General features: G+C 37.1%; 1 protein-coding gene across 1 annotated transcript in view; it reads right to left on the bottom strand.

Annotated features, from left to right (window-relative positions):
• Positions 1–3226: 3226 nt before the first annotated feature.
• The window catches only part of kctd16b (potassium channel tetramerization domain containing 16b), a 129880-nt gene continuing 107647 nt past the window's right edge, over positions 3227–25459 (bottom strand). Inside the window, exon 2 of the mRNA XM_067376491.1 lies at positions 3227–3687. Coding sequence (XP_067232592.1) covers positions 3227–3687 — 461 coding nt within the window. The remainder of the gene's footprint in view (positions 3688–25459) is intronic.

A 25459-nucleotide genomic window follows, 5' to 3' on the forward strand; every position in this document is an offset into this window, starting at 1 on the left:
AATAAGACACTAGAGTTAAAAATATAATCAAGTACTTTACAGTATGAAAAAAGTTTATTAAAACAATGGATTAAAATCAAACATTAAAAAAATCAACTGTTAATTTGGCATTATTCATACAAAATGCATTTTAAAGCTGCAGTTCGTAAGTTTTGCCTTTTTATCGCCATCTCTGTTTGAAACCTGCAATTGCAGTTATTTGCGGAATTATTATCTTTGCGTGGGTTGAGCAAAAAGATTCTACGTCTTGGAAGTATGACCAAAATAAGAATTATTAACATTGTTATTTGTTCTCAAATTGTTAATGTTAACAACAACAGCATTGCGTGACTATATTTAGTGTGTATTAGCATTACCTGTAAATTTCAATTTCTGTACAGTCTAATCTCTAACATTAATTTGTCATACCATACAATCTACCATCCAAATGATAAGTTTAATTATTGCAGCTGCAGATAAATAATAGGTTATTTATAAAAGGCTATAAATAATCCACCTGACATGCGATACAGCCTACTAGCTGAGACTCGTTCTTTATGTAAACAGACGTGCGAAGACAAGCGGCAACATGCTTAAATTTCCCACGAAAACCCACCAGTACCATATTATTACAAGCTTACCGTTGTGAATCAGGCTAAGGCAAAGTGTTTTGAACACTGGACCATTTTTAAACAAAAAAAGTTACGGACTGCATCTTTAAGTGTGTTAAGAAACAGAGAAACATGAAAGTACACTTAAGTGGCCTTTTAAAGTGCCTGCAAGTACAGTGTTTTTTAAATATACTTTTAAGATTTAAACTACTCTACAAGTATGCATTGATTAAGCACACTTTTTCACAAGGGCTCTCTCTCTGGATACCATACAAGTTGCTTTTACCACCAAAGGCCTTGTCTATATATCTCCCAAGTTTTGTAGATATAGATATAGGCTTATATGAAATATGTGTGGTGCCTGTACAGCACAGCTTGAATGCCACCTGAATCTCCAGGTCCTTCCTGGTAAAAATGGCAGTGATTTTGTGCTTTAGATGAGATGTGCTCATGTGTTACATATAACAGCTTTAACTTACACAATGGGCTCTTTTCCTATTTTTTTTTTTTTTACTGTAGCTTCATATGATACTTATTTATTACATAAATATTGACATATAATTGCCATTCATATGGATTCCAAACACTTTTATTAAAATTTAGCTGTCTTGAGTGGTCAAAGAGTAATCTTTTACAGATTACAAGGGAAATTCATATAAAATACATTTTAATCATGTTATTTACAAGTGATTTGCAAAGCTATTATTTTACAGTATGGACAGTGTTTGGAATAGAGCAGGAAAACTGTGCAATGCAATAAAATAATGACTTTACTGTATCCTGTAAGTACCCAGATAATAAATCATATATATTCTATTATACATGCTATTCTCTCTCCCCTTTAATTTTATATTTCTGATATGGGAATGAGATGCTGGAGGCTACATTTTGATTAGCACTCAATAAATCTTAATTTATATTCTAATTCAAAAGGCTACTTTGAGAAAAGAAAGTTCTAAATCAATTTCATCACTTGCATCTGGAGTGGATCGCACTTCACAAAGTGAGGTTACAAAGATATTTGCTATATCTTCTGTTTACTGAGCATATAATGTTAATGATAGATGCTCAGTACACAGAATTGAATGCTAATCAAAAGATCTTATGCATTATATCTGTGATGAGAATGTACCTTTCTTTTTAACATCCAGTCACATTTTTGACAATTAATTGTATAACATTACTAATATGTGTAGGTAAACTTAGGTTTTGGCTGTTCATCATAGGCAGTTAAGGTATAATATAAAGGAAATTAGCAGAGAAAGCAAGAAAGGAAAATAAATTTTTGCAAGAGGCAGATCATTTTTTCCATCTTCCATACTTATCAGTTGTAATTTAACCTTGGCATCAGTTGTTTGAAAATAAATGTATGGTATTATTATAAATTTGTAGCTATTACTCTATACCCCTTACATTGAAGTCTGTCTACTATAGTTTGAAAATAAATGTAATTCAATAGCAGCAAGTTATGATGCTTATATTGGTTTTTAAATCCTTGCGAAATGATTAAGTTAAATTAAACTTAACTTTAAATAGAATTAAATATAAATTAAAGATATATACTGTATATCTAAGCTGCTTGGTATTGGTGTGTCTAAAAACATGTTTATAAAGGATTGTATTCATTATTAACCATTACGTACACCAATACGTTTACACTGAATTATCATCAGATATACATAGGTCTCATTAATAGTCCTTCCGGAACATATAATCAAAGCCATCAAATTCACTCAGTATTGTTATTGATGGAATGAATACAGCAGCATAAATGTCTTCTGCAATTGCACAACCCTAAACTATGTTTTTGTTGTTCAGCGTGTGATTGCTTTCAGAATATATCCCTAATGTTGTATTTCCTTTCCTGTTAAATGGTTTTCCCAAACATTCAGTATTTAACCTGTGACCTCAAGAGTAAGCCATCATCCACTCCCATTTGGAATATCATGTTTAAATCAGTATGTTTCAGGCAGCAGTTTCAAAGCCTTTATGTGATGCTTTTGAGTTTCCACCCACAACCCTTTTATGTCATGACTGTATGTGGAGGGGTCTTCACAGCCACTGATTGTAGCTTTGCTGAGGTATGAAAATGGAACGTGGAGAATATGAAAAAGGGAAAACACATTTGGCTCCATAGTCTTCTGTGCTTCTCAGAGTGTTGAAATGGAAACCCGCTCACACGTCCGCCAAGGCAGTGGCTATTCTTAGAAAGGGCACAGTTGGGACCGCATGCATTATTTATGAGGTGGATACACATTCATCTTTCAACCTCTGGGCCACCTCAACTCAATCGCTGTGGCACTAACATACCGAGGTCAAAAATTCAGTTGTAACAAACATACAATTACACACAAATTTGTGTAGCTCTGCAAGGGAGACCGAAACCAATGAGACGAGTAGCTGTGTGTCTTTCGAAAACACTTGCGTCTCTCTTGAACTCTACAAAAATGCAGGTGTTTACAAGTAAACAATTAGCATTCAAGCAAATGAAGTGGTCGCTCGGGTTATCGACCGGCATTGACAAGAAAGTCAGAGGCAGTAGTAGTGTGGTGTGTACTAGCAATAGTAGTTGTAGTAGTGAACACGTACATTGTTGTAGCTTGCGCTCAAGGTTTGAAAACGGTTACCACCGTTCCTCAAAGACGGTATTTGCGCAGGAGGTCGGCCTGCCACATGTACTTGCGCTCGGGAAAGTGCTCAGGAATCTTGATCTTGCGGAAGTCCTGGATGCACTTCTCTAGTTCCTCTTCCACAGTCAACTTTTCTTTCGCTGGCCGCTTCTTGCAGGTGCTGGTGTCCCGGGAACTTGCGGTCAGCGTCCGGAGTAGGTCGCTTTTGCGGCGATGCTCGGACTGCTGCTGCTGCAGGAGATGCTGAACGGGACCTTTCTTGGGAGGCCTGTCCAATGTTTGCACGTGTGTCTGCCGGCTGACCGGGCCACGGATGACGGTGCCTTGCGGGGAGCTGGCCTCAGAGTGGCTTTCCGAGCTGGAGGTGGAGAGCTCGTTGAATGAGGTTCCACTCTCACCTTCGCCTTCACCTTTGTGACCCTTGCAGCAGCAGTCGCAAGGTGGAGATGACCAGCGAGATGGGCCACCTGGAAAAGAGAAGAGAAGAGTTCAGCGAGGCCTGAAGGCATTTGTTTTCAGGGTGGCGTAGACTATGAGTGTGTTTACATGCACATTCTTAAGCCGATTATGCTTAATATGGGGTCAACGCATTAACCTGTTTTCCTTTATCAGAGTAAGGTCATAAACGGCTTAAGCATCAACAGATAGACACAACTAGATTTTTGCCTAGTACTCTGATTTTGCCCTGCATTTAAACACCTAAAGCAGAAAGTATACTTTGTTTTATTACGTGTACACTCGAGTATGTGCACAGTCAAACGAACAGCCTTGCAAAGTATACTTCACTTGACTCATATGCGTATACAGGCGCTCGACAGATTGAGCATTGCGACAAATTGCAATACCTCTATGAGTTACAACCCATATAAACATCTTTGTATACTTTCATGCTAGAGTTATACAAATGAGGGTACTTTCTAAACTCTCCACACAAGTTTCTCGTCTGTGTAGGCCTCCATTGTTGCTGTAGCTTGCACACATTCTGAAGCGTGTTTCCCGAAGCGAACTATGGTTTCAAGTTCCGTCGTTACCATAGAGTTCAATGGGACTTACGATCATGGTTCACCTTGGTTTCGGAAAACGCACCCCAGGTCTGTTCTGTTTATGCAGTTTTTCTTTGACTATCTTGTGAATTGACGCCCCCAGGGCATGATTGCCACCTTGTGGATAAAATAATTACTGCAAAAAAAAAAAATGCGCATATGCGACCTGCGCATACAAAGTGTTCAAGTAATACTATTCTGATGATGAAATTTGTAGGGCTGCCCACTAATAGTCGATGAGAAGAGGCTTGTTCGACCAAAATTGTATTAGTCGCTTAATCACAGGGAAAAAAAAGTCCAAAGGAAGTGGCAAAGTCATGCAGTCTGTGATGGACAGATCGTTATGTGGTCTATGTGGTAATTATAGTACATCGGGCAGGACAATGCTCGCTGATTATTCATCAACATCAAATATGGCTTATTATATGAAATGTAAGTAGTAGCAACTTCACTTGGCCGCTCGCTTTAACGTTAACCTAGAAGCATGTGGGCTATTCAAGTGTTTGTATGGAGTGTGAAATCTGAATAGTAGCATGCTTACTGCATGACAGCTAACATGGAGGCGCCAGTGTGATCACTTGCACTTAAATACTCCATCATTTTTGGTCATACAGATAAGAGTAATACATCTTTTGAATACTACTTTTGTGTGCACTCAAAATAACAAAACGTGTTTTTGTAAAATAATGAAAGCAAACAGTGCGATTTCTGCCGTCTCTCTCTGTGAACTTGAGTGCACCAAAAAAGTAACCAAAACTCCATGCAAACTTTCCTCACAGACATAAAAAATATATCCATAGAAAGCAAAATGTCTACTTTCAAATGAACAAATTTAAATGGAAAACAAACAATCCCAGGTTATGTCATCCATATGAAATGTGCATATAGGCGCTTCCACTACTGCCGAGACGACGAGTCAGCTTCATCACTGTAGCCGAAAATACAGAAAACACTAATTTAGCAATTAATTATTAAATTTGTTGAAGCAGTCTCCTTGCTGTTTTTCCCGATGCATTCATAATCATTAGTTCTGTCGGTGCGCTGTGGCAAGCTTTATGTGTGTGCTTGAGCATTAAAGGTGCATTATTATTAATTATAAGGTTTATTAATTGCATTGTCTCAATCGTGTATTTATTGTCTTGAAAAGTATTTATTTGGATGTTAAAGCCATGGTTAGCGATTTCTAGAAGACATGCCGTTAGTTCCTAGTTCCTTTTCTTCTTTACATGAATTTGTGGCCTAAAGGTGTACAGAGCGCCCTCTGGCTGCAAGTATGAATTGAAAACACAGTATCCAGCACACATAGTGATGACAATAAATATTACTTCTCAGTATAGAAAATTGACATAAATATATAAAAATCCATCAATATTTCTCCAAATGTGCATGCTTTTAAGCTAAAAGCCTATATGAAATGCCATAGAGGTAACATAATTGTTCAGACACTTTGCATCACAGAAATACATCATATTTTAAAGAATATAATAGAATGCCATTATTTTAAATTGTAATAATATTTCACAGTATTGCTGTTTATGATGAGCTGAGACATTATTACAGAGGGTTTTTTTCACAGCCTACCTGACTGAAAGGCCTCATTAATATGCAAGTCATTTCAGGTCATTATTATGTTAATATTCATATTCTTTTTTCTTCTCAGGTGTAAATGGCCAATTATTCATGATGATTCACGCCTCCACGCATACTGTGTTTCTTGACAAAAAGTGCCTTACAAAAACTAAATCAATATATTGTTTTATATGAAGGAGTAGGCAGCATAATTTTTACTTAATTCTGAAGCAAAAATTCTAGTCTACAACCTCCAATACCCAGAAGTCTTGTGAACACAGATTTAATATACTTTTTTTGGCCTTATTTCAGTGACTTAAGTTTTTTGTTTTTTTTTCAATAACCACGCATAAACATTATTTCTTCAAAAATACAAACATGTACATACATGTTTCTCACATATTATTGTAGCCTAGTTTGTGCTGAATACAGTGTAATGACACTTTTGTCATTAATATGTTTATGAACAACTGAAAAAAGCACAAATGTCACTTCTCCAAGCCCCAAATTAGCCTCAGACTCCAGAGGGTTAACCTATATTCTATCTACTTATTGAAGTGTGCATGTCTAGTCATGGCTATGTCAAGTCAAATCAAGTCAAGCCACATTTATTTACTGTATATAGCACTTTATACAAGATTGTGACAGTTAAAGACTGTTTTAAAGCAGCTTTACAGTACAGCCAGGGATGGGCATTATTTCAGATACATATATTTAAAATGCAAAATATCATTTTATATTTTGTATTTTATAGCCTTTGAAAAAAATCTAATGTATTTTGAATTTAAATACATTCAGGTTTAGTATTTTTTTTATTTTTTTTTTTTTTTCAAAATCCATAAAACACTTTGTGCCTCTCAACCTCTTCATTAGGCTGCTGATTTCCTGTACCAACCAGTTCAGGCCCCCCAACCCCACCTTTCATGCACATGAGCTGCAGAAGTACGACTAGCATTGGGTGAGCAAATTTTCTGCATTAATATGGAATAAGATAAGGTCAGGATGTCATGGTCGATTCTGCTTGTTGATTAAGGTTAAATTGGAACATCATTCAGATTTGCCTTCAGTTAACATGAAGAAATAAAAGAGCACTGGCAGTCTTGATAGTAAATCATTTGTTGGTTTTATCAGCTAGCTAGTCAAATGTGTTTAAGCATTATTGCTTGCTAGGGCTGGGTGATATGAGGATATATATTGTGGTGATGATATAAAGTGTGAATTGATTTAACTTTTTCTATATCGTTTATATCTTGCCATATGCAAATGTTTTCATGTAGCTTTTAGTGGGCATGACACATTAGAGGGACATGGATGAATGAGTAATAAAGAGCTGGATGTGCTTGATGAAAAAAAGAGTTATTAATTTACTTGTCAGCAAGGGATTGAACCTAAAAGGATCTAATTGCAAACAGTTTCTTTAATGAAAATAAACTTAACTAAACACTTCTTGGATACTCGGGATACAAAAACAAACAAACAAACAAACAAACAAAAAAAAAAAAACGGCAAAATGAAAAAACAGCTTATTAAAGATGAGACCAGACAATGAATAGAACAAACTCACAAATAACATATTTCAAATTAGCAACACAATCTGATATAGATTGTCCCATAAATGTTGTTTCTTATGCTCAAATAGCATTAACAATCTTATTTTTCAGGCTAGACGAGTCAATGCAGTCTTAAGCGCCAGTCTTAAGTTTCTATGGGAACAAGTTTCTATGGGAAGCTCCTAATGGCGGCTGCAGTAACGCAATGACTTTATCAATCAGCAATTGGCTCTTTTACTTAGAAGATGGGATGTATTATGCCATATTGCGCATTGCAGTTTCTCCCATTCGAAACTAATAGGAGTGAACCGTCTTTCTATATCTATAGTCTTTGAACTAACTCAAATTCCAACTGAAGCAAAACAATAAACAGACCAGATGTGACACTTGTCTTTAATAATTGCCATTAATAATCTGGTATTGAGAATAGTTTAAATTTCACTGGTATCTAAAATTTTATTATTATAACAACCTTATTTCCATAAAAATACTATACTACATACTATATAATGATATATATTGTTACTATGAAAGTTACTCATATTATGATATAAGAATTTGATCATATCGCCCAGCCCTACTCCTTGCTAGATGGCAGGAAAGTTTTCACCACAAGTAATAGGCTAATAGTTATACTTCACTAAATATTCCTGAGCATTCAGCTACAGAATCGTGTCAGCTCCAGTGCAGAGCTGCTCAATATCAACAGCAGGTGGATGGGATACATCTGCACACACAGTGAGGCCAAGACCTATGGACAATGGCCTAGTGTCAAGAAGGGCTGCAAAGAAGCCACTTCTCTCCAAGAAAAACATCAAGGACAGACTGAAATTCTGCAGGAAGTACAAGGATGGACAGCAGAAGACTGGTGAAAAGTTATTTTCTCTGGCAAAGTCCCCTTCCGACTTTTTGGGACATCTGGAAAATCATTTGTCCGGAGAAGAAAAGGTGAACCCTACCAAGAGTCCTGTGTCGGACCAACAGTGAAGCATCCTGAGACTGTCCATGTGTGGGGTTGGTTTTCACTCAATTCTGCCTAAAAACACTGCCATGAATAAAGAATGGTATCAAAACATCCTGCAAGAGCAACTTCTCCCAACAAACCAGGAGCAATTTGGTGATGATCCATGCATTTTCCAGCAAGATCAAGCACCATTTCACAAGGCAAGAGTGATAATGAAGCGGCTCTGAGATCATTACATTGAAATTTTGGATCCTTGGCCAGGCAACTCCCCAGATCTTAATCCCATAGAGAACCTGTGGTCAGTCCTCAAAAGGCGGGTGGACAAGCAGAATCCCACTAACTGTGAACAATTCCAAGCACTAATAAGGCAAGAATGAATCACCATCAGTCAGAATTTGGCTCCGAAGCTGATATCCAGCATGCCAGAGCAAATTGCAGAGGGTATGAAGAAAAAGGTTCAACACTGTAAATATTGACTTTGTATATTGAATGTTTTGGCCAATTAAAGCCTTTAAACTCAATGAAATGCTTATCATTGTTTTCCACTATACCATAGAAACGTAGCAGACTTTGTGAAACACAAAATGTATGTCACTGCTAGTACTTGTCCACAGCTGTATTAAACAGGAAAATAAGAGAATTGATGATGAATTGATGTTACGATCACCGTCTGTTCCTGTCAGTTCCTGGACTATATTTCCCATAATCCTTGCTGCCAGTCACATGCACTCACTCCACCAATCATCTATTGACACATACTGCTTAGCCTACTACCTGGACTATATAAGACTCACACACACACCAGCTCAGGGCCAGGTCTTGTTTACCCAGTGTGGCATTGCCTAGCGTTTTCCCTGTGTATATTGTCCTGCCTATTTGTTCTGGTTACTGTTCCTGTCTGGATTTCCTGTTTATGATTCTTCGCTGCCTGCCCTCTGGATTGTTTATTGATTCCTGGTTTTGTGAACGTTTTCTGCCTGCCCTGATCTACTGTCTGTATCCTGACCACGATTCTGCCTAGCCCTTGCTGTTCCTGTTTGTGCCTGTTTGACCCTGCCTGTACGACCTTTTAATAAAAGCTTGCATTTGGATCCCTATCTGAGTCCTGCCTTCGTTACAATTGATCAAATATAAGATGAATTTAATTTCTGTTGTAAAGCAGCTCTAAAAAAAAAAAAAATAGTGCCATTATTTAGCTCAAGTCAGTTCAGAGTTTGTTCAGTATAGATCAATAACTGTCTAAAGTTCATCAATGAATGAGTTCAATGTACAAAACAATCGTCCTGACAAGACGAGTAGTCATTTTCAATACAGTCGCTAAGTGGACGCAAGATGGCGCCAGTGAGTCACGGTTTGTTATACAGCAGTTTGTTATACAGCTTCGTTGTTATTGACAACAGTCATTACCAGAAAATATCAAACCTCAGAATGTATAAGTAAATTGAAAACTCTACACATGGTGATTGCGATACGTTAAAATTTGAGCTTTAAGTAATAAATGGATTAACATCTCTTTCTATCTCTCTCTTATGGACACATTAATAAAGAGAAAAGCTGCATATACTATGAAAATATTAATAAAACGTAGTAGTAGGTTTAAAGGCTAGATTTTTGCTAGCTGTGTGAGTTAATGTGACTAACTTTTGTGGATGCGATGTCTCATAAAATTTGATGTTGTCGTTCCGGCATCTTTGTGCATCTGGCCAATCTGACATGTTATTAAACTCAAACCAAAGAACATAAGGCACAGTGGCTCCCGTCATGTTTCATGGGACTCTTATGACATTTCAGAGTATACACAGACATAATCAAACTCTATGACAAGAGTCCGATCTACTACGACACGTAGGGAAATATATGTGACACAGATATTATAGAACATTCAAACACAACACAAATTCGTTATTTATTATATCAGTAGTTAAGGGTAAAAGACTTGAGTTGTTTTTAAAATATTCACAAATCTTTTGTGTCGAGTTGAGTCAAGTCTGAAGTCTATTAAAAAGCGACTCGAGTGCGGGTGTGTCTCATACGTCCTGAAAAGTGAAGCTGCGGGCTCTTTGATCGCCCCCTAGAAGCTGGATGCAATACAGGTCATAAACCCCACCCTCTCAATGCAGACAAATGAGACTTAAGTTAAATAAAGCATTAAAACTCTATAGTATTGCAAAATGTCAGCAGGAATCTCTCCTCTCATGCAGTATTTTGACTGTAGCACTTCTACTTAGGCTGGACAAGATGAAAACACATTTTTTTCATTTCCTGGGTCAAGAAAGAGTCGGAGTTTGTGATATATGTTCTTTTCTCCTACCACGACACAATCACTGTGGTTGGATGCACCTAAGTCTGCAGTAATAACACTTTTCTGTCACATAGCTGAAACAAATTTGATTAAAAATTGACACATTTTGCAACACTGACACTGTTATTGAACTGAAGTGAATCAACATTAAACGGACTTAAGCTGAATAACGCAGAGATGGGCACTCGAGTTAGTGACTCGGACTCGAGTCGCACTGGAGCATAGACTGTAAAAAAAGATGGACGACGCAATGCCGCTTCCTTCCATTGTATTGAACTGAAGCCAAAATGGATGCCGATGGGCACTGACACTTTACGCAAAAACGTCAAAAAAAAAAAAAAAAAAGTTTGGAGCCTGGGCATGCGCAGAAAGAATCGTCAGTGGAGCCCGGAGGCGGAGTCGCGGTATCAAACTTCCGCCCAGACGACTGTGTCATCATTGATATATATTTTAAAAAGGCTATAAAAATTATACACAATTTAAAATTCTACCTATACAATAATAGGCTATTCTGTTTCTAGAGCAATAATATTTTTGAAACAGCAAATTCAGTAGATAATATAATATGCCACTAGAAATAACTCTAAAATGTCAGAAACGGTCATGCAATTTTAAATAAAGGGTTAAACTAACGTTACATGAGATCAATTGCTGTAGTCAGTGCTCTAGAATTAATTAGAGTAGGCAATTATTAGTTTTATCCTGCTAATTATTATTTTATACCCATAAAAATAATTGGTAACTGCCAGATAACGATCACCTGCTTTTTTCCCCGTCATGGCTAACGTTAGGCGTGTTATCTTAACTAATAACGTTTATTAATTAGCCCAAATTTAACGTTACCGAGAAAAGCTCAGATATCCGTCAGATCCTGTAGGTCAGTTAGTACAGTTTACTGCTGAACAGCTCATTTTGTCGGTGTGAAATAACACAGAAATCGAAAATTAATAGTTATTTATATATCTTCAATCTCCTCTTGAAGCCCCAACAGTCCTCAAAGAAGCTGTCAATCAACTGTGAATCACGACGACACGCCTCATTTCTATAGCACTAAATTGCTAGCTAAAATCAAACTCATCACAAAAACGAACAATTGAATATATATCAGCGTGATAACAACTACCTTACATGACCAAAACTATCTTTCAGAAAGTTTTATTTGAAGCATAATTTATTTTTATGTTTTACAAGGGATAGTTCACCCCAAAATAAAAATTGTCATCATTTACTCATTCTCATGTTGTTCCAAACTTGTGTAACTTTATATGGAACTTAAGAGGTGAATTTATGAAACTGTAGCAATAGCAGTGATACTAAAATAACACTGATGAACACATTCTGGCTCTTCTTTTCCATTAATTCATTGGCTTCCAAAAGTAATTTTTCCATTTATGAATATGAACATTCTGGCTCTTCTTTTCCATTAATTCATTGGCTTTCAAAAGTAATTTTTCCATTTATGAATATATATTGTGTTGTCCATTTTCCAGTCTTCATCAAGAGCCTGAGCCATGTTTTTTTCTTTCTTTCTTTAACTGTTCGCTGCACACGGACACTTTAGCACATAGACCTTAAAGATAAGCATCTGGGTTTGGTTGTGAGGGTGAGTCTGGAACCATGACAAGAAGATTTATTCTTGATGCACAGTATTGATCCAGTACCTATCACCCTTTATCAGCCTCCATCACCCTCTCAGACTTTCACTTTGCTTCAGTTATTAAGCAAGCAAGCGTGTCTTTTTCCTGATTTTGTGACTCTGATCCCACCGCACAGTCGTTCAGCGGAGTGAGTCAGGGAGAGGGGGAGGGAGATCTCAGTGCTGCTCTAGTTTCCTGTGCTGTCACATTGTTTATCGGCGGACTCGATCTGCAGGTGCAGCAGTAAATGCAGCATCAACACTTTCTTCCAGTGGTCAGTTAGATGAATAAGCCTTGCCGATATGTTTGTTCATCGTAAGTGCCACGACAGATGTGAACACTGCTAGAGGCACTTGGAGACCTTGGCAGAAGGTGACAGACTAGATGAAGTCTATTAAAAAAACATTGGGTGGAAATTTTAAGCGGATGTATCATAACGCTTTTATTTATTTTCCCTTGCTGTCCGCTTATAGTGTATACAAGAATTTCTGGCAAAAATTATACTCAGCAAAAAAACATACTCTCACTTTCAACTGCTTTATTTCTAACAAATAATGTAAATATTTGTATGAACATATAAAGATTCAACAACTGAACAAATTTTACAGACATTTGACGAACAGAAATGGAATAACGAGCCCCTGAACAGAGCGGGGGTTAATATCAAAAGTGGCAGTAAGTACTAAGCAGTGTCTCAGAACAAGCCATTTGCAGATTGTAGCTTTTGTGAAGTTGCAAATGTTTAGGCCCCGCCCACGAACGCTGACGGACTCTGCCCTATTAGCATAGACCCCGCCCAGAATCAGCTGTATACGGTCTAGCATGTTTATCTCCTCACCAGATTAAAGTAAGAATTTTTTTCTTATTAAAGCTACCAAGTTATTCAGTCAAGAGCAGTGAGTGATTTTTGGTTTTTATTTTGTTGTTTGATTCGTATTAACAGCATATCTAGCAGTAGGTACTGTATATTATGTTGCTTTCACTTTAATACACAGATCTAATATACACATGCATTTTCTTTACTTGCTGTTTATGTTCACAGACATAACTGACTGTGTTTATCTGAGCTGCCTGTTTTTGACATAAACGTGTGTGTATTTGACAGTTAAAAGGATTAGTTCACTTTCAAATGAAAATTACCCCAAGCTTTGCTCACCCTCAAGCCATCTTAGGTGTATATGAATTTCTTCTTTCTGATGAACACAATCAGAGAAATATTAATAAACATCCTGCTGCATCTGAGCTTTATAATGGTAGTAAGCGTTACCAAACGAGTATGAGCTGAAGAAAGTGTCTCCATCCACATCCATCCATCATAAATGTACTCCACCCAACTCTGGGGGGTTAATAAAGGCCTTCTGAAGCAACGCGATGCATATAGTATATTGAAAAAATTGGCATAATAGTCCTCCTTTAAGTGTACTTAAAGAGAGTACACTTAACATACGTAAGTACACTTTTTAAAAAGTGCACTCAGCTGTATTTTAATTAAATGTATTTAAAATGCGTATTTAATTACTTTTGAGTATTTTGTAATTTGTATTTTCCTTAAAGAAAACATCAAATGTAATTTGTAATTAAATACTTTGAGAGAGAGGATTTTGTATTTAAAATACCTAAAATACATTCAAATATTTTATTTTCGCATACAATTAACGTTCATCACCAGGCTTAAAGGTAGGGTAGGTCATTTTCGGAGAGGCTATAGCAATAGTGAGCTAGCTTTGAAAGCATAAGATCCCACGTCTCCAAAGCCACGCCTCCTCCAAAACACAGCAGGGAACAAAAGTGTCACGAGAGATGACGTTACACTACTTCATGTCTCAAAGCACATAACACTACAATAATAATGAACATAAACAACTTAAAGAGCACTAATCTGTACCACCTGACTGCTGCAGATTAATATTGGCACTGACAGTGTTGCCACAACCGTTTGGGTGAATACTGGATGTGTGTCAGTATATTCGGTCTGTGTGTTCATTCTTAAAGTGACAGCAGCCTAATAAACCTGCTGCTGCCTGTCATTAATGTTAATCAAGCAACAAGAGAAAAAGAGAAAATCATTCACTGCTCCTGACTAAATAACTTTAATATCTTTATAAGGATCATCAATCTATATTTAATTCTTACAGTAAGGACTGTGCAGTGTTTTTACATTTGATTATTCAATTTCTGTATTATTTCTTACTTACTTGATTTCTTACTTTTAAATACATTGGATGAGTAATTATACATCTCTGAGTGCACTTTATAATAATGTCACATTAAAAGTTTTAATTTTAAAATGCATTTTAATCATACTTTAAAGAAGTACACTTATTTTGGTGTATTGACTAACATACTAAAGCACATGTAAAGTTATAATTTTAACTGTATTGTGTTATTTGGTTACATTTACTGTTAATGTGTTAAATGTACTAAACTGCAAAAATGTGTAATTACAAATATATTTAAATACATAACATACAAGTTTCAATAGAAATTACATTAAAGTATATTTTAATTAGTCATAAATGCTTGTCAGTACATTCGGCAGTACACTTTTAGCACATTTCAAAGACAATAGAAGTCATTTTTTTGACTTTCAGGATAGTTGAATGAAAAAAGGCAACTTGATGAGAATATTAATCGTGTTTCCTACATTTTTGTGGTGAATTTCTTGCAGCATCAATAAATTATAGTCCCAAGGACACTTTCAAAAACATTTTACCTAATTTTGTCTCAAAAACATCTTTTTAATTTTTTTTTTTTTCTTGAAAAGAATTTCTCTTGACTTGTGATCCGTAGAAAATCCTATGCAAATGACAAGATTTAGTTTTGTCGTTATGTAGTTGTAAAGATAAGATTTGATCCTTGAAGATTACACTCTTATCCAAACACTGATTGTGATGGTTTGATTTCCATAAATCCTTCTGAAACATAAGAGGATCTGATTGTTGTGGTAATACAAATTTGTTCGACATATTAATTAAATAAAAAGTGTACTGATATTCATGATACAAACTTATGAAATTACTGAAATCTCTCACAGTATGCCTTTTTAACAGAGTAAATGAGGAACACATGATATGAACATGATATTTCACAAATTTCGGAGTTGAAACTGGATATTGAATGCAAAACTTTTGGGACTAGACTTGATTTTATCCATCAGAATTGATTGGATCTTGAAAAGTGTCTGTTCCATACCAGAATGAAGCCAGGTGTTTGGATGACAAGTGTGAAATTTTTATGCATTTTTTATGCAAAATTAACCAACTTTTTTTTCTGATGTATTGTGCACAATAAAACAAGGAAAATGTATTACTTTCTTCCATCTCTGGAACACACAGTATTTAACAATATTGTTTTGTGTATCTAAGTCAAGAAGACATGAGCAATAATTCAAAAATATAAGACTATTAAGCAAAGTTTAAATGGAAAATATGTCATCGGTTTCAAGGCCAGAAATAGATGGGCCTAATTAAGATGACTCCATCACTACAGAGAACACAGCATGCCTGGCTGACAGCTGGCATATTGCTCAGCAGTTGAGGCAGTCTTGTGTATGGAGAATGTATTGGTGCTTGCTAGGAATAAAAGACACATGGATGAGCATGCTGACACGCACACACACATTCTAGCACTTCAGTTGTAGCTGAGTTTGACTTAAAAGAGATGGCTGATGTTAGAATCCTCTCAAAACATTCTTCTTTCAAGTAGCAAAACGTAATACAGACTTTTTCATGCTCTGACTCACAAACAAAACATCTGAAATACTCATTAAATAAAGCATTTCATTAGATCTAATATGCATAAAATGCAAGTTAATAATGCAATGTCATAATGCATTCTTGATATAAAGAAAATTAAATCTGTTGGTAGCTAAATGTTGAAATGTGCTGCATTCTTGCATGCTAATTCACTACAGTAAATTATGCACAGTTAAAAATAGTATGAAGAAGACACACATGCGTAACCGAGGTGTGACAATGTGACACAGCATCTTGTTCCCTTCTCTGGAAACCAGGTTACATATGTAACCCCAGATGTTACCCTCCAAAGTGGAACACGTGAAGAGAGCCTGCCCCAGAAGCCTGTGTGATCTGCACATACAATTGTTGAGACTGATTCCTGGATCAGTCCTGAAGGACTCATGACCCTGGGGTTGAATCTGCATACTGTAAAACCTGATGAATGTGTCTGGAGAGCAGCACATATATATTATGTAAGGGTGACCAGCCGCAGAGGGTACTTTCAGGATATAGTCTGGTCTAGGGTGCAGTATAGCTCTAAGCAAAAGGAGGCTACTGATAGGGCCTGGATGTCTGCTACTCTTCTATACTCTTTTAAGTGAAGTCAATGCTAATAGTGAAGCTACGACCGACCCCAAGGGCTCAAATAGGGGTTCTGCTAAGGGCCCTAGGAACAATGCTAGGTCCCAGGAGGGAACTAGCTACTGACAGATTGGTCTCATCCATCTGGCACTGCTCAAGAACCAAGGCAACAAGGGGTGCCTCCCAACAGAACCTTCTAAGGGCATGGGACTAGCAGAAACAGTGGCCACGCAAACCTTTAAAGCAGCAGAGGTCAATCCTGCTGAGAAATATTATTGAAGAAACTCCACCACTGTACCAACAGGTCAGTTATCTGGGTTTAATTGACATCACTCACACATGATACTAACAATTGCCATTTCAGGGCATACAACTTCCTAGTGGACGAAGCTTTAGAATTCAGAATTGACATAGCAACCTCAGCTGAAGGACCAGAATATATGAGCTGGTACCCCTCCAGAGCCAGACCCAAATTTTCTAGATATCTGTCCAGGGAGGAAATATCATCACCTGAACTTTAGATAGAAGATCTCTCTGGACGGTGATCTCCCAGGGAATTCCATCCAGGAGATACACTAGGTTTGCAAACCAAACTTGGGCCAGAACAGAGCCACTAGAAGGAAGTGAACTCTGCCCTGTTGAACCCTTGCTAGAACTCCTGGGAGCAGAGTTGTTGGAGGAAAGGCATACAGACAAAGCCTTAGCCAAGTTTGCACCATGGCGTCCAGCTCCGGAGGAGCTGGAAGTGTGAGGGCGAACCAGATCGGAAAGTGATCATCTTGTTGGAAGCAAACAAGTCAAATTCTGCTCTAACATATCTCTGCCATATGGACTCCACCCCTTGAGGATGGAGTCGCCATTCCCTGGGCCTCAGCCCCTGCCTCAATAGGATATCTTCTCCCACATTATTTCACCTCAGAATATAAATTGCCCTTACAAAAGCAGCATTCCCGACAGCACGCCTAGAGTGCCTGGCCCCTGTTCAGAAACCATGGCCTCTTCCACAGCTGAAGAGCACCTAGCTCACAGCGTGTGACCTCTACAACCCTGGAAGAATAATTTAGAGGATGAAAACTTTTGAATGCTTTTGAGCCAGAACTCATACAGTCTCAATGTAATAACACTGGCCACTGCTGCCATGATACCTAGAAATCTCTGCACTTCTAGAACTGAAAGTTTCTGGCCTAGCTTGATGTCTCTCACAGTGGTTGGGATCGAATATCCATGTGCAGGAGACAGATGTGCCTGCATCATGGTCGAATCCCATACTACCCCTAGAAAGGTGGTTCTCTGTTTGGGAGAAAGCCCTCTCTTCTTGAGGATCAACCCAGTCCCAGATGCTTTATATGACATCAACATATGGCATGACATCACTAACTCTTCTGACTGTGCTAATATCTATTGTCACAAACCAATTTGTGAATTGAATCTGCAATAAGAGTTTGTATTTCACAGAGCACAGTTCAGACCCTTCAGTTCTAAAATCAGATGCAACTCCCCATCCTTTTGGGCTGCCTGTGTACCCCTCTCTCCCTCATCATTTTCTTTTAAAGGCACATTTTGATAGTCATACCTGAAAACAAATCCTGTTCAAATATATAAGTGAACATCACATAACTCGCATTCCCAAGGTGTTTGGTGTTTCTTATGCACCAGAGGAAGAAACGTCCCTACTTCAAGTCATTGAAATCACCTTCACCATATTCTTGTGGAATATCATTCCAGTGTAGCTGTACAGCTCATTGATGCTCACATTTGTCCATTTGATGCTAGTACCTTTTGCATTTGCCCTGGCAGCCTGACCATTTGTGTGCACATTACATGGTTTAGTAATGTCATGCATGAATTATCGCACAGTACACAATACAAATGTTTTATATTATATCATAGAAATGTATTGTTTTACAGTTTTACAGTAAACACTTATAATAAACTATCCAAAAACAGGCCAATGAAATCTTGTCTAAACATTCATATAACTTTAGAACATATCATATATGATATTTATGAATAAAATGTTTTTATATTGTATCATAGAAATGTATTGTTTAGAATTTAATTCAAAACATCTACATCTGAGCAGAAATTCATGAGCAAAAGATGCGGTATTTTACAGTAAACACTTATAAATAATAAACTAATGATGCTGAAAATTCAGTTTTTCCATCACAGTAATGTATTACCTTTTATAATATATTAAAATAGAAAATACTTCTTTTAAACTGTAATAACATTTCACAATATTACTGTCTTTACTGACAAAATAAATGCAGCCTTGCTGAGAATGAGACTTCTTTGTGACTGTGATCTTAATTATACCAAATTTTTTACTTCAAATGTTTGTATCGTCCCATCTAATTTTGCAGTTCTCATAAGTTTTGTGAGACTATTGGCACCTAAAAAAAGCATTGCTAATAGGTTCTTAAATTTAATGTCCTAAATCATTAAAAAATGCATCAGTGATATGACAGTAGCAAACTAAATAATTGACAATGAGAGGGATTATTTGCTCTCTTGGCAGTATCGAAGTTTATCTTACCTTGCCATTTTCAGCATGTTGCCAAAGTATATGACAAGAATCAATCGGGGTCCAATAGCTCAGACACCTCCACCTTCTGTCTGATGTATTGATACAGCCAAAGAGCGAGTGAAGATGGATAGCTGGGCGTCTGGGTGGACAGATCGGGCTGGTGTGTGTTAGAACAGCAGATTGATCGGGGCCTGACGGTTGGCACACGGAGGGTGTGAAGCTGTGACGGGGTGGTGCCCCTGTCAGCTGTTGTAAAAATGTTGAGGCTCAGCTGTCAATGGCATGTGGACACTTTGTTTTAGATTGAAGCATGAATTATCTCATTTATCTGGAGCTTTTCTTGTGTCACTCATGATTGCAGCCTCAGATGAACTTGTGCGAATAGCATGTGCTTTATTTGTAATAGAACAACCAAAAGCTTCGTTCTCGCTTGTTACGCAGCACGTTTGAGCTTCTGCAAGAAACAATGAGGTTTGCTCTTGTGTGTCAAGCAGGTACGGTTGAGCTTCTGTTTATGTTCCCTGATCAATGTGTGACTGTGTGTGTGTGTTGGATGGAGTAATTCAAGCTGAGATCAGGTGGATGGTCACTCAGAGTTGCTTTACTAGGCCTGAGACAAGACATAAGACTGGGACAAACAGCACCAAAAGACTGATTAGCATACAGTGCATCAATGTTGCATGAGACATCTTAACTAAATGAAATAAACAGAAGTTTGGAGTTCACAAGCAGGCCAATAAAAACCCCTCTTCATCTTATTGTCACAAATAACACATATTTGACTTGATTAACACAACTAGGAGCTGACAGACAAAATAAGTAAACTTTTGTGTAGCTTTAAGTTCAAACTTGGGCTTGAAAACAATCCAAACTTAGTTATTAAGATTGAGCAATCAATGATGCGACTTTCTAGCAGGACGATATATGCGACTCTGCTGATTACATAGCTCCGCCCCTCAATATCATGTACAAATGTGAGCAACGCAACAGCCAATGGTGAGTTTTCCCAATTTAAGCTGAATTTTATTTAATTTAAACTCTGTTACAAATGTTTATAGGTGAATAAAAGCCTAAATTCAGTCATATCAGCATATAAAACGAGTGTGTCTCTTCAGGAAATTTGGACTAAACTGCTCAATTCGTGTGATTTATTTTTACGATCTTGTTATGAACTTTTTAATGTGTCAAAATATCAGTTGTGATGTCAATAGAGGGACAGAAATGTCTCAGATTTCATTTTAAAGATCTTCATTTGTGTTCCCAAGATGGTAAGACGAAAGTCTTATGGGTTTGGACCGACATGAGGGTGAATAATTAATGACAGAAGTTTGATTTTTGTGTGAACTAACCCATTTAGGGGCAGCTTCCCAGACAGGGTTTAAATTAAGCCAGGATAGGCCTTAATCCAGAATAGTTAATAATGGTTTAAAAAATGGCTTTCTGAAACACAGATTAAGTAGATTACTAAAACCTGAATTAAAATAAACTAGATTAATTTAAAACCAACTGTGCTAATCTGAATTAGCATGAGAGAGGTTGCCTGTAAAACATGGAATGAACCAAGAAAAGCTTAAAATTGCATGAAACTCAGAAGCAAATCCAAGGAAAACAATGGAAGCAAAATAGACTTAACTAAAACGTAACTAAACAAGAGACTTTCAAATTTTAAAGCAAAATACATCAGCTGTGAAAAAAAAAATGTCTGGAAATCTGTTTGTGATGACTATTTACACATGTGATAATTGGTGTTGGCAGTCTAGAAATTATACTGGTTTGTATCTATATAAGTATATATCTGGAGTAGCTCTAGTCTTCCTCCAGGAAATCATCTTATTAAACTCTGGTTTAAAAGGGCCATTTTATTCTAGGACTAGGCTTAATCTCTGTCCGGGAAACCGCTCCTAAATGTATGTGCTAGTATACCAAGATCCAATCATAATGTAACAAACCTTTTTCCTGTGGTGCTGTTCACCACATTCCAATGCCCAGATATTAATGGCAGGGCACCTCTCTTACTGCAACAATGCAGAAAGGTTTGCTACATTTTGATTGGATCTTGGTAGACTAGCACACCATCAGATAAGGATGCTATAGGACAACAGACAGACACCTCAAGAGCAGGAAGGACAGAACTTCTCATTTGCCCACAGTCAGTATCTGCCCTTCATCCATCTTGAGAATAATCCCTATGGTTTAATCCCAACAACCATAAAAAAAAAATATTTAGGAGCCTTTGGATGCAAGCGCAGTGGCTGAAACAAAGAATCCATCCAAATCCATTCATAACTGTGTTTGGAAATCTTAAAACTGATGTAAACATATTTGTTTTATACTTACTCAGAGAAATAAGTATTTTCAGTGACAGCTATATGTAGCGGGATAAATGTACTCTTTCAACAGATACTCCTTGTTCTGAGTCTCTGGCCTGTTAAGGTGAGATGTCTCCAATTCATCCAGTGAGACATTAACAGATATATCGTTCGGTTCTGAGTCTCCTGTCTGGTGAGACTGTAACAGATACAAGTTTTGAGTCTCCGGCCTGCTCAGGAGAGCAAACCTTCACATTAAGGCACCTTTGTCTGCGTGTTCCAGATTGTTAAGAACCTTCTGCACACATGTCAGGGCCTCATCTGTGTGTTCCAGATTTTAGGACCCCTTTTGGTGCTTTAGGAGATCAGTATCCCACAGAGCTTTGTGTTCAAGTTTGTTGAACGGATTCTGGCTTCTTTCCCCACCACCATCGAAATGCTCGCTCAACCATGTAGAACAGGGGTACTCAAGTTCAGAGGCCAAGAGGGCTGCATTTCAACCCATTGAAATGCGAAGGGCCACAAATTATAACTTGGATCGTAAGACTTTTATTTAGGCCTACTTAAGACAATATTTGACAAAAAAGTGCAGTTTATTATCTAGCTAAGTCTTAATAGTATGGTGTCCTTTTTAAAGTGTCACTGAACATGGTAAATGGCATTTAAAAAATGATTAATAACTTGTCTCGCTGTATTGTTAATGTACAAATGCATAAAGAAAAACAAAGTTTTCACAAGAAATTTAGGGTCTGGCTGTTCTGGCTGATGAGAGTTTGTCTGTAAGACGAAAACATTGTAGTCTTTTTATCCTCCATTGCACCTTTTTAACACTTTTTATAGCACCTATTTATACTCAGAGAATAAATGTTTTATTATTTGTATTATTATTACCTACCTTTTAATTTGGTCAGAATCCAAAAATCTTTTTTTTCTTTTAATGTTCAATCACAATTATGAATTATCTCAAATATGAATTATCTAACTATAACCAATGTTGTAAACAGGATAAATAAGATATTCTCTGTGAGCTCAATGATGTGATGACAGATCTGTAATGGGAGCGCTCTCTGCTTGCTTTCTGTTTATAACACATTTGACATTAAGAATAAAAGGTTTGTTCCCTTTCGTGGGAACTATCGACGCTACGTCGTTGACGTGATGGGAATCCTCATCACGTCAACGACGTAGCGTCTCGTTCCCTTACTCAGGGAACAAGGGTTACACTCGTAACACAAGACGTTCCCTTTCGTGGGAACTATCGACGCTACGTCGTTGACGTGATGAGGATTCCCATCACGTCAACGACGTAGCGTCTCGTTCCCTTACTCAGGGAACAAGGGTTACACTCGTAACCCAAGACGTTTTTCATGATGAAAAGTTTGAGGAATGTCAACTTCATTTCATCATGGAAAAATAAGGTTACTTTGTTTTTTACTTGTGCGCACAGTCACGAGCCTTTGATGGCGTTCACGAACACAAGTGCTCGACACATGCGCACTAGAGAGATTCATGCTTGTCTAGTCTTTTTCGCTCAAATAGTTACAATAAAATGTCTTTGTACTTGTTTAAATTAGAGTTGCTGGTATCTTTTAATCCCCTCAAACAAGCGCTCTTCAACACGGTCGGCTATTGTGTTTGTTGTTACTCTTGTTCTGTCTTCTCTGTTTCTTTTCAGACTGAAACAACATCCTGTTTCAGTGCTGACACCTTGTGGACAAACTAAATTAGTGCAAAAACTATTCAATGCGCGTGCAAAGTGCCTTCAGTTTGTATTGTTCTTTGCGGTTAGAAAAACTGTGCTGCGCGTGTACACTATACGCGATCTCTGCTGATGATTACAGCGTCACGCGCACTGTACGCCTACCCTTGTGTACGTGTAAAAAAATGAAGTAATATTCACGCTAATTTTAAATGCAAATTATAATAAAAATGCATTTATATGTAGCATGATGCGGGCCACAAATTTAATGCTGACGGGCCGCCTGTTGAGTACCCCTGATGTAGAACATAAAATCACCAAACCTCTTTCCAGAGACCGTGGCATATTATCAGTATATTATTTTTTAATTTACATTAGAGGTACAATAGCTGATAAGTTAACTTTAAATTGTTTTAACTAATAAGGTAAATAACCTTATTATGCATCAAACAAATAAATTATCTTTCCATAAGCTAGCATAACACTGCCATTACCACCCCCAATAGAATTACTTGTATTTTATGCATCTTATGCACTTTGTCATTCATGGTATTCATTAAGTAGTTGTGTTGATTATTCAACATCTTTTTGAATTTTTTTTATTTTTTATTTTTTTATTTTTTTTATACTTATGTCTTCCTTGTATTGATAATACAGAAGAGGCTCTACAAGTTACTAATATCTCACAAATGCTTCAGATTGGTCAAATGACATACTCTCTCCCATAATTTTATTTAATCTTTACAATCATCTTTGATTGTTATCTTACTGTTAATGTGAAACTCCTTAGCTGGTGCCCCAAGGTAAAGGGAGTAAGAGTATATAGAATAGGATCAAAATATGTCATACTGCCCAACGCTAATGCACAGGAAAGGCTTTAATTAGCTGTGGACATTTCCTGTGCATTCTGTGAGCAAGTGCACAGCCTTCAGAGATAGAAGAGCTCTCCAAAAGAATGTATTTATCACTTAAGAGCTTTTTTAACAAGTCCAGCTATCAAGGATTCTCGTTACTAACATTCCGTATTACATGCACTTCTGAGATGGAAACATAACGAAATCGCTAATGGAAAAGCCTACAGTAAACCAACATGCATTAATGCATTGTCTGTTAATTGTCTTAAAGGAAAACAACCTAAAATTTAAAATAACAATAATTTACTCATGCCCATATCATTCCAAAGCTGTATGACTTTCTTTCTTCCATGGACCTCAAAAGGAGAATTTTAGAAGAATCTTCAAACACTTTTTGTAGAACAAAAGTTCAAAGTGACCCTATCTATTAGGCTCCAAAAAGGAACCTAAAAAAGACAAAACATGAAAGCACTATAAAAGTGGTCAAGATATGACTATATTCCAAGGATTCTTAAGCCATTCTCCTTTTTTGTTCCATAGAATGAAGAAAACTATAGAGGTGGATAATTTTAACCTTTTAAGGCTTAGTGATGGAGAGTTTAGCCCCACTAATACACACACACACACACACACACACACACACACACACACACACACACACACACACACACACACACACACACACACACACACACACACACACACACACACACACACACAAAGCATGCAACGACTTTAAAGAAGGGCAAAAAAATGTATTCAGTATTAATATATACATTAATGCACTTATCTAACATTTACCCATGACCGACTATGTTATTCACTGAGGCGCTTTTAAATGCTTGGCATTTGTCAACACTACTTTGCCGCATCCTGTTAATTCCGTTTGTACAAGAAAATTGGCCACCGGCTGATTTAGCTGTTTTGCCAAGTCGGGCCATTTTTCAAAACACCAATTATCAAGGCCTCAACTCATCGATCAAAGGTCCTTTTTATACTGAGTGACAAAAATTAATTCCAGAGCAGACTCTGCCACATAATGAGAAACGCAACTTCCTGTCATTTTTGTTAGGCCTTTTACTGTCCCAATAAAGATAGGTCATGTTTTGAGGACTATGGATATTTATTGGCATTTTGTCTCCCTCTGACGTTATTGCTAAAAGGAGTCAGAGTTTTAATTTTAAAATCATATTTATACCTCATTACATTTGCTTGTGGTGGATCCCTAGAGGCTTGACGTCTGTTTTTGCAACACAGCACATCTGTTTTATTGCAGTGTTTGGCAATACAAGGTCTCCATTGCTGGTGTAGGATCAATAGCACTACCAAATAGTTTCACTGCAGCAACATCTTTCTGGGATTTGCAGCTTTGCATGATAATGTTAAACCTTAATAGACTATAAATAAAAATTGAATGTATTTATAGCTGACATTTTGTGATAAAAATTGCAGTTGAAGGTGCA

The sequence above is a fragment of the Chanodichthys erythropterus genome, chromosome 22 (genome assembly GCF_024489055.1).
Source record: "Chanodichthys erythropterus isolate Z2021 chromosome 22, ASM2448905v1, whole genome shotgun sequence".
Taxonomy (NCBI): Eukaryota; Metazoa; Chordata; class Actinopteri; order Cypriniformes; family Xenocyprididae; genus Chanodichthys; species Chanodichthys erythropterus.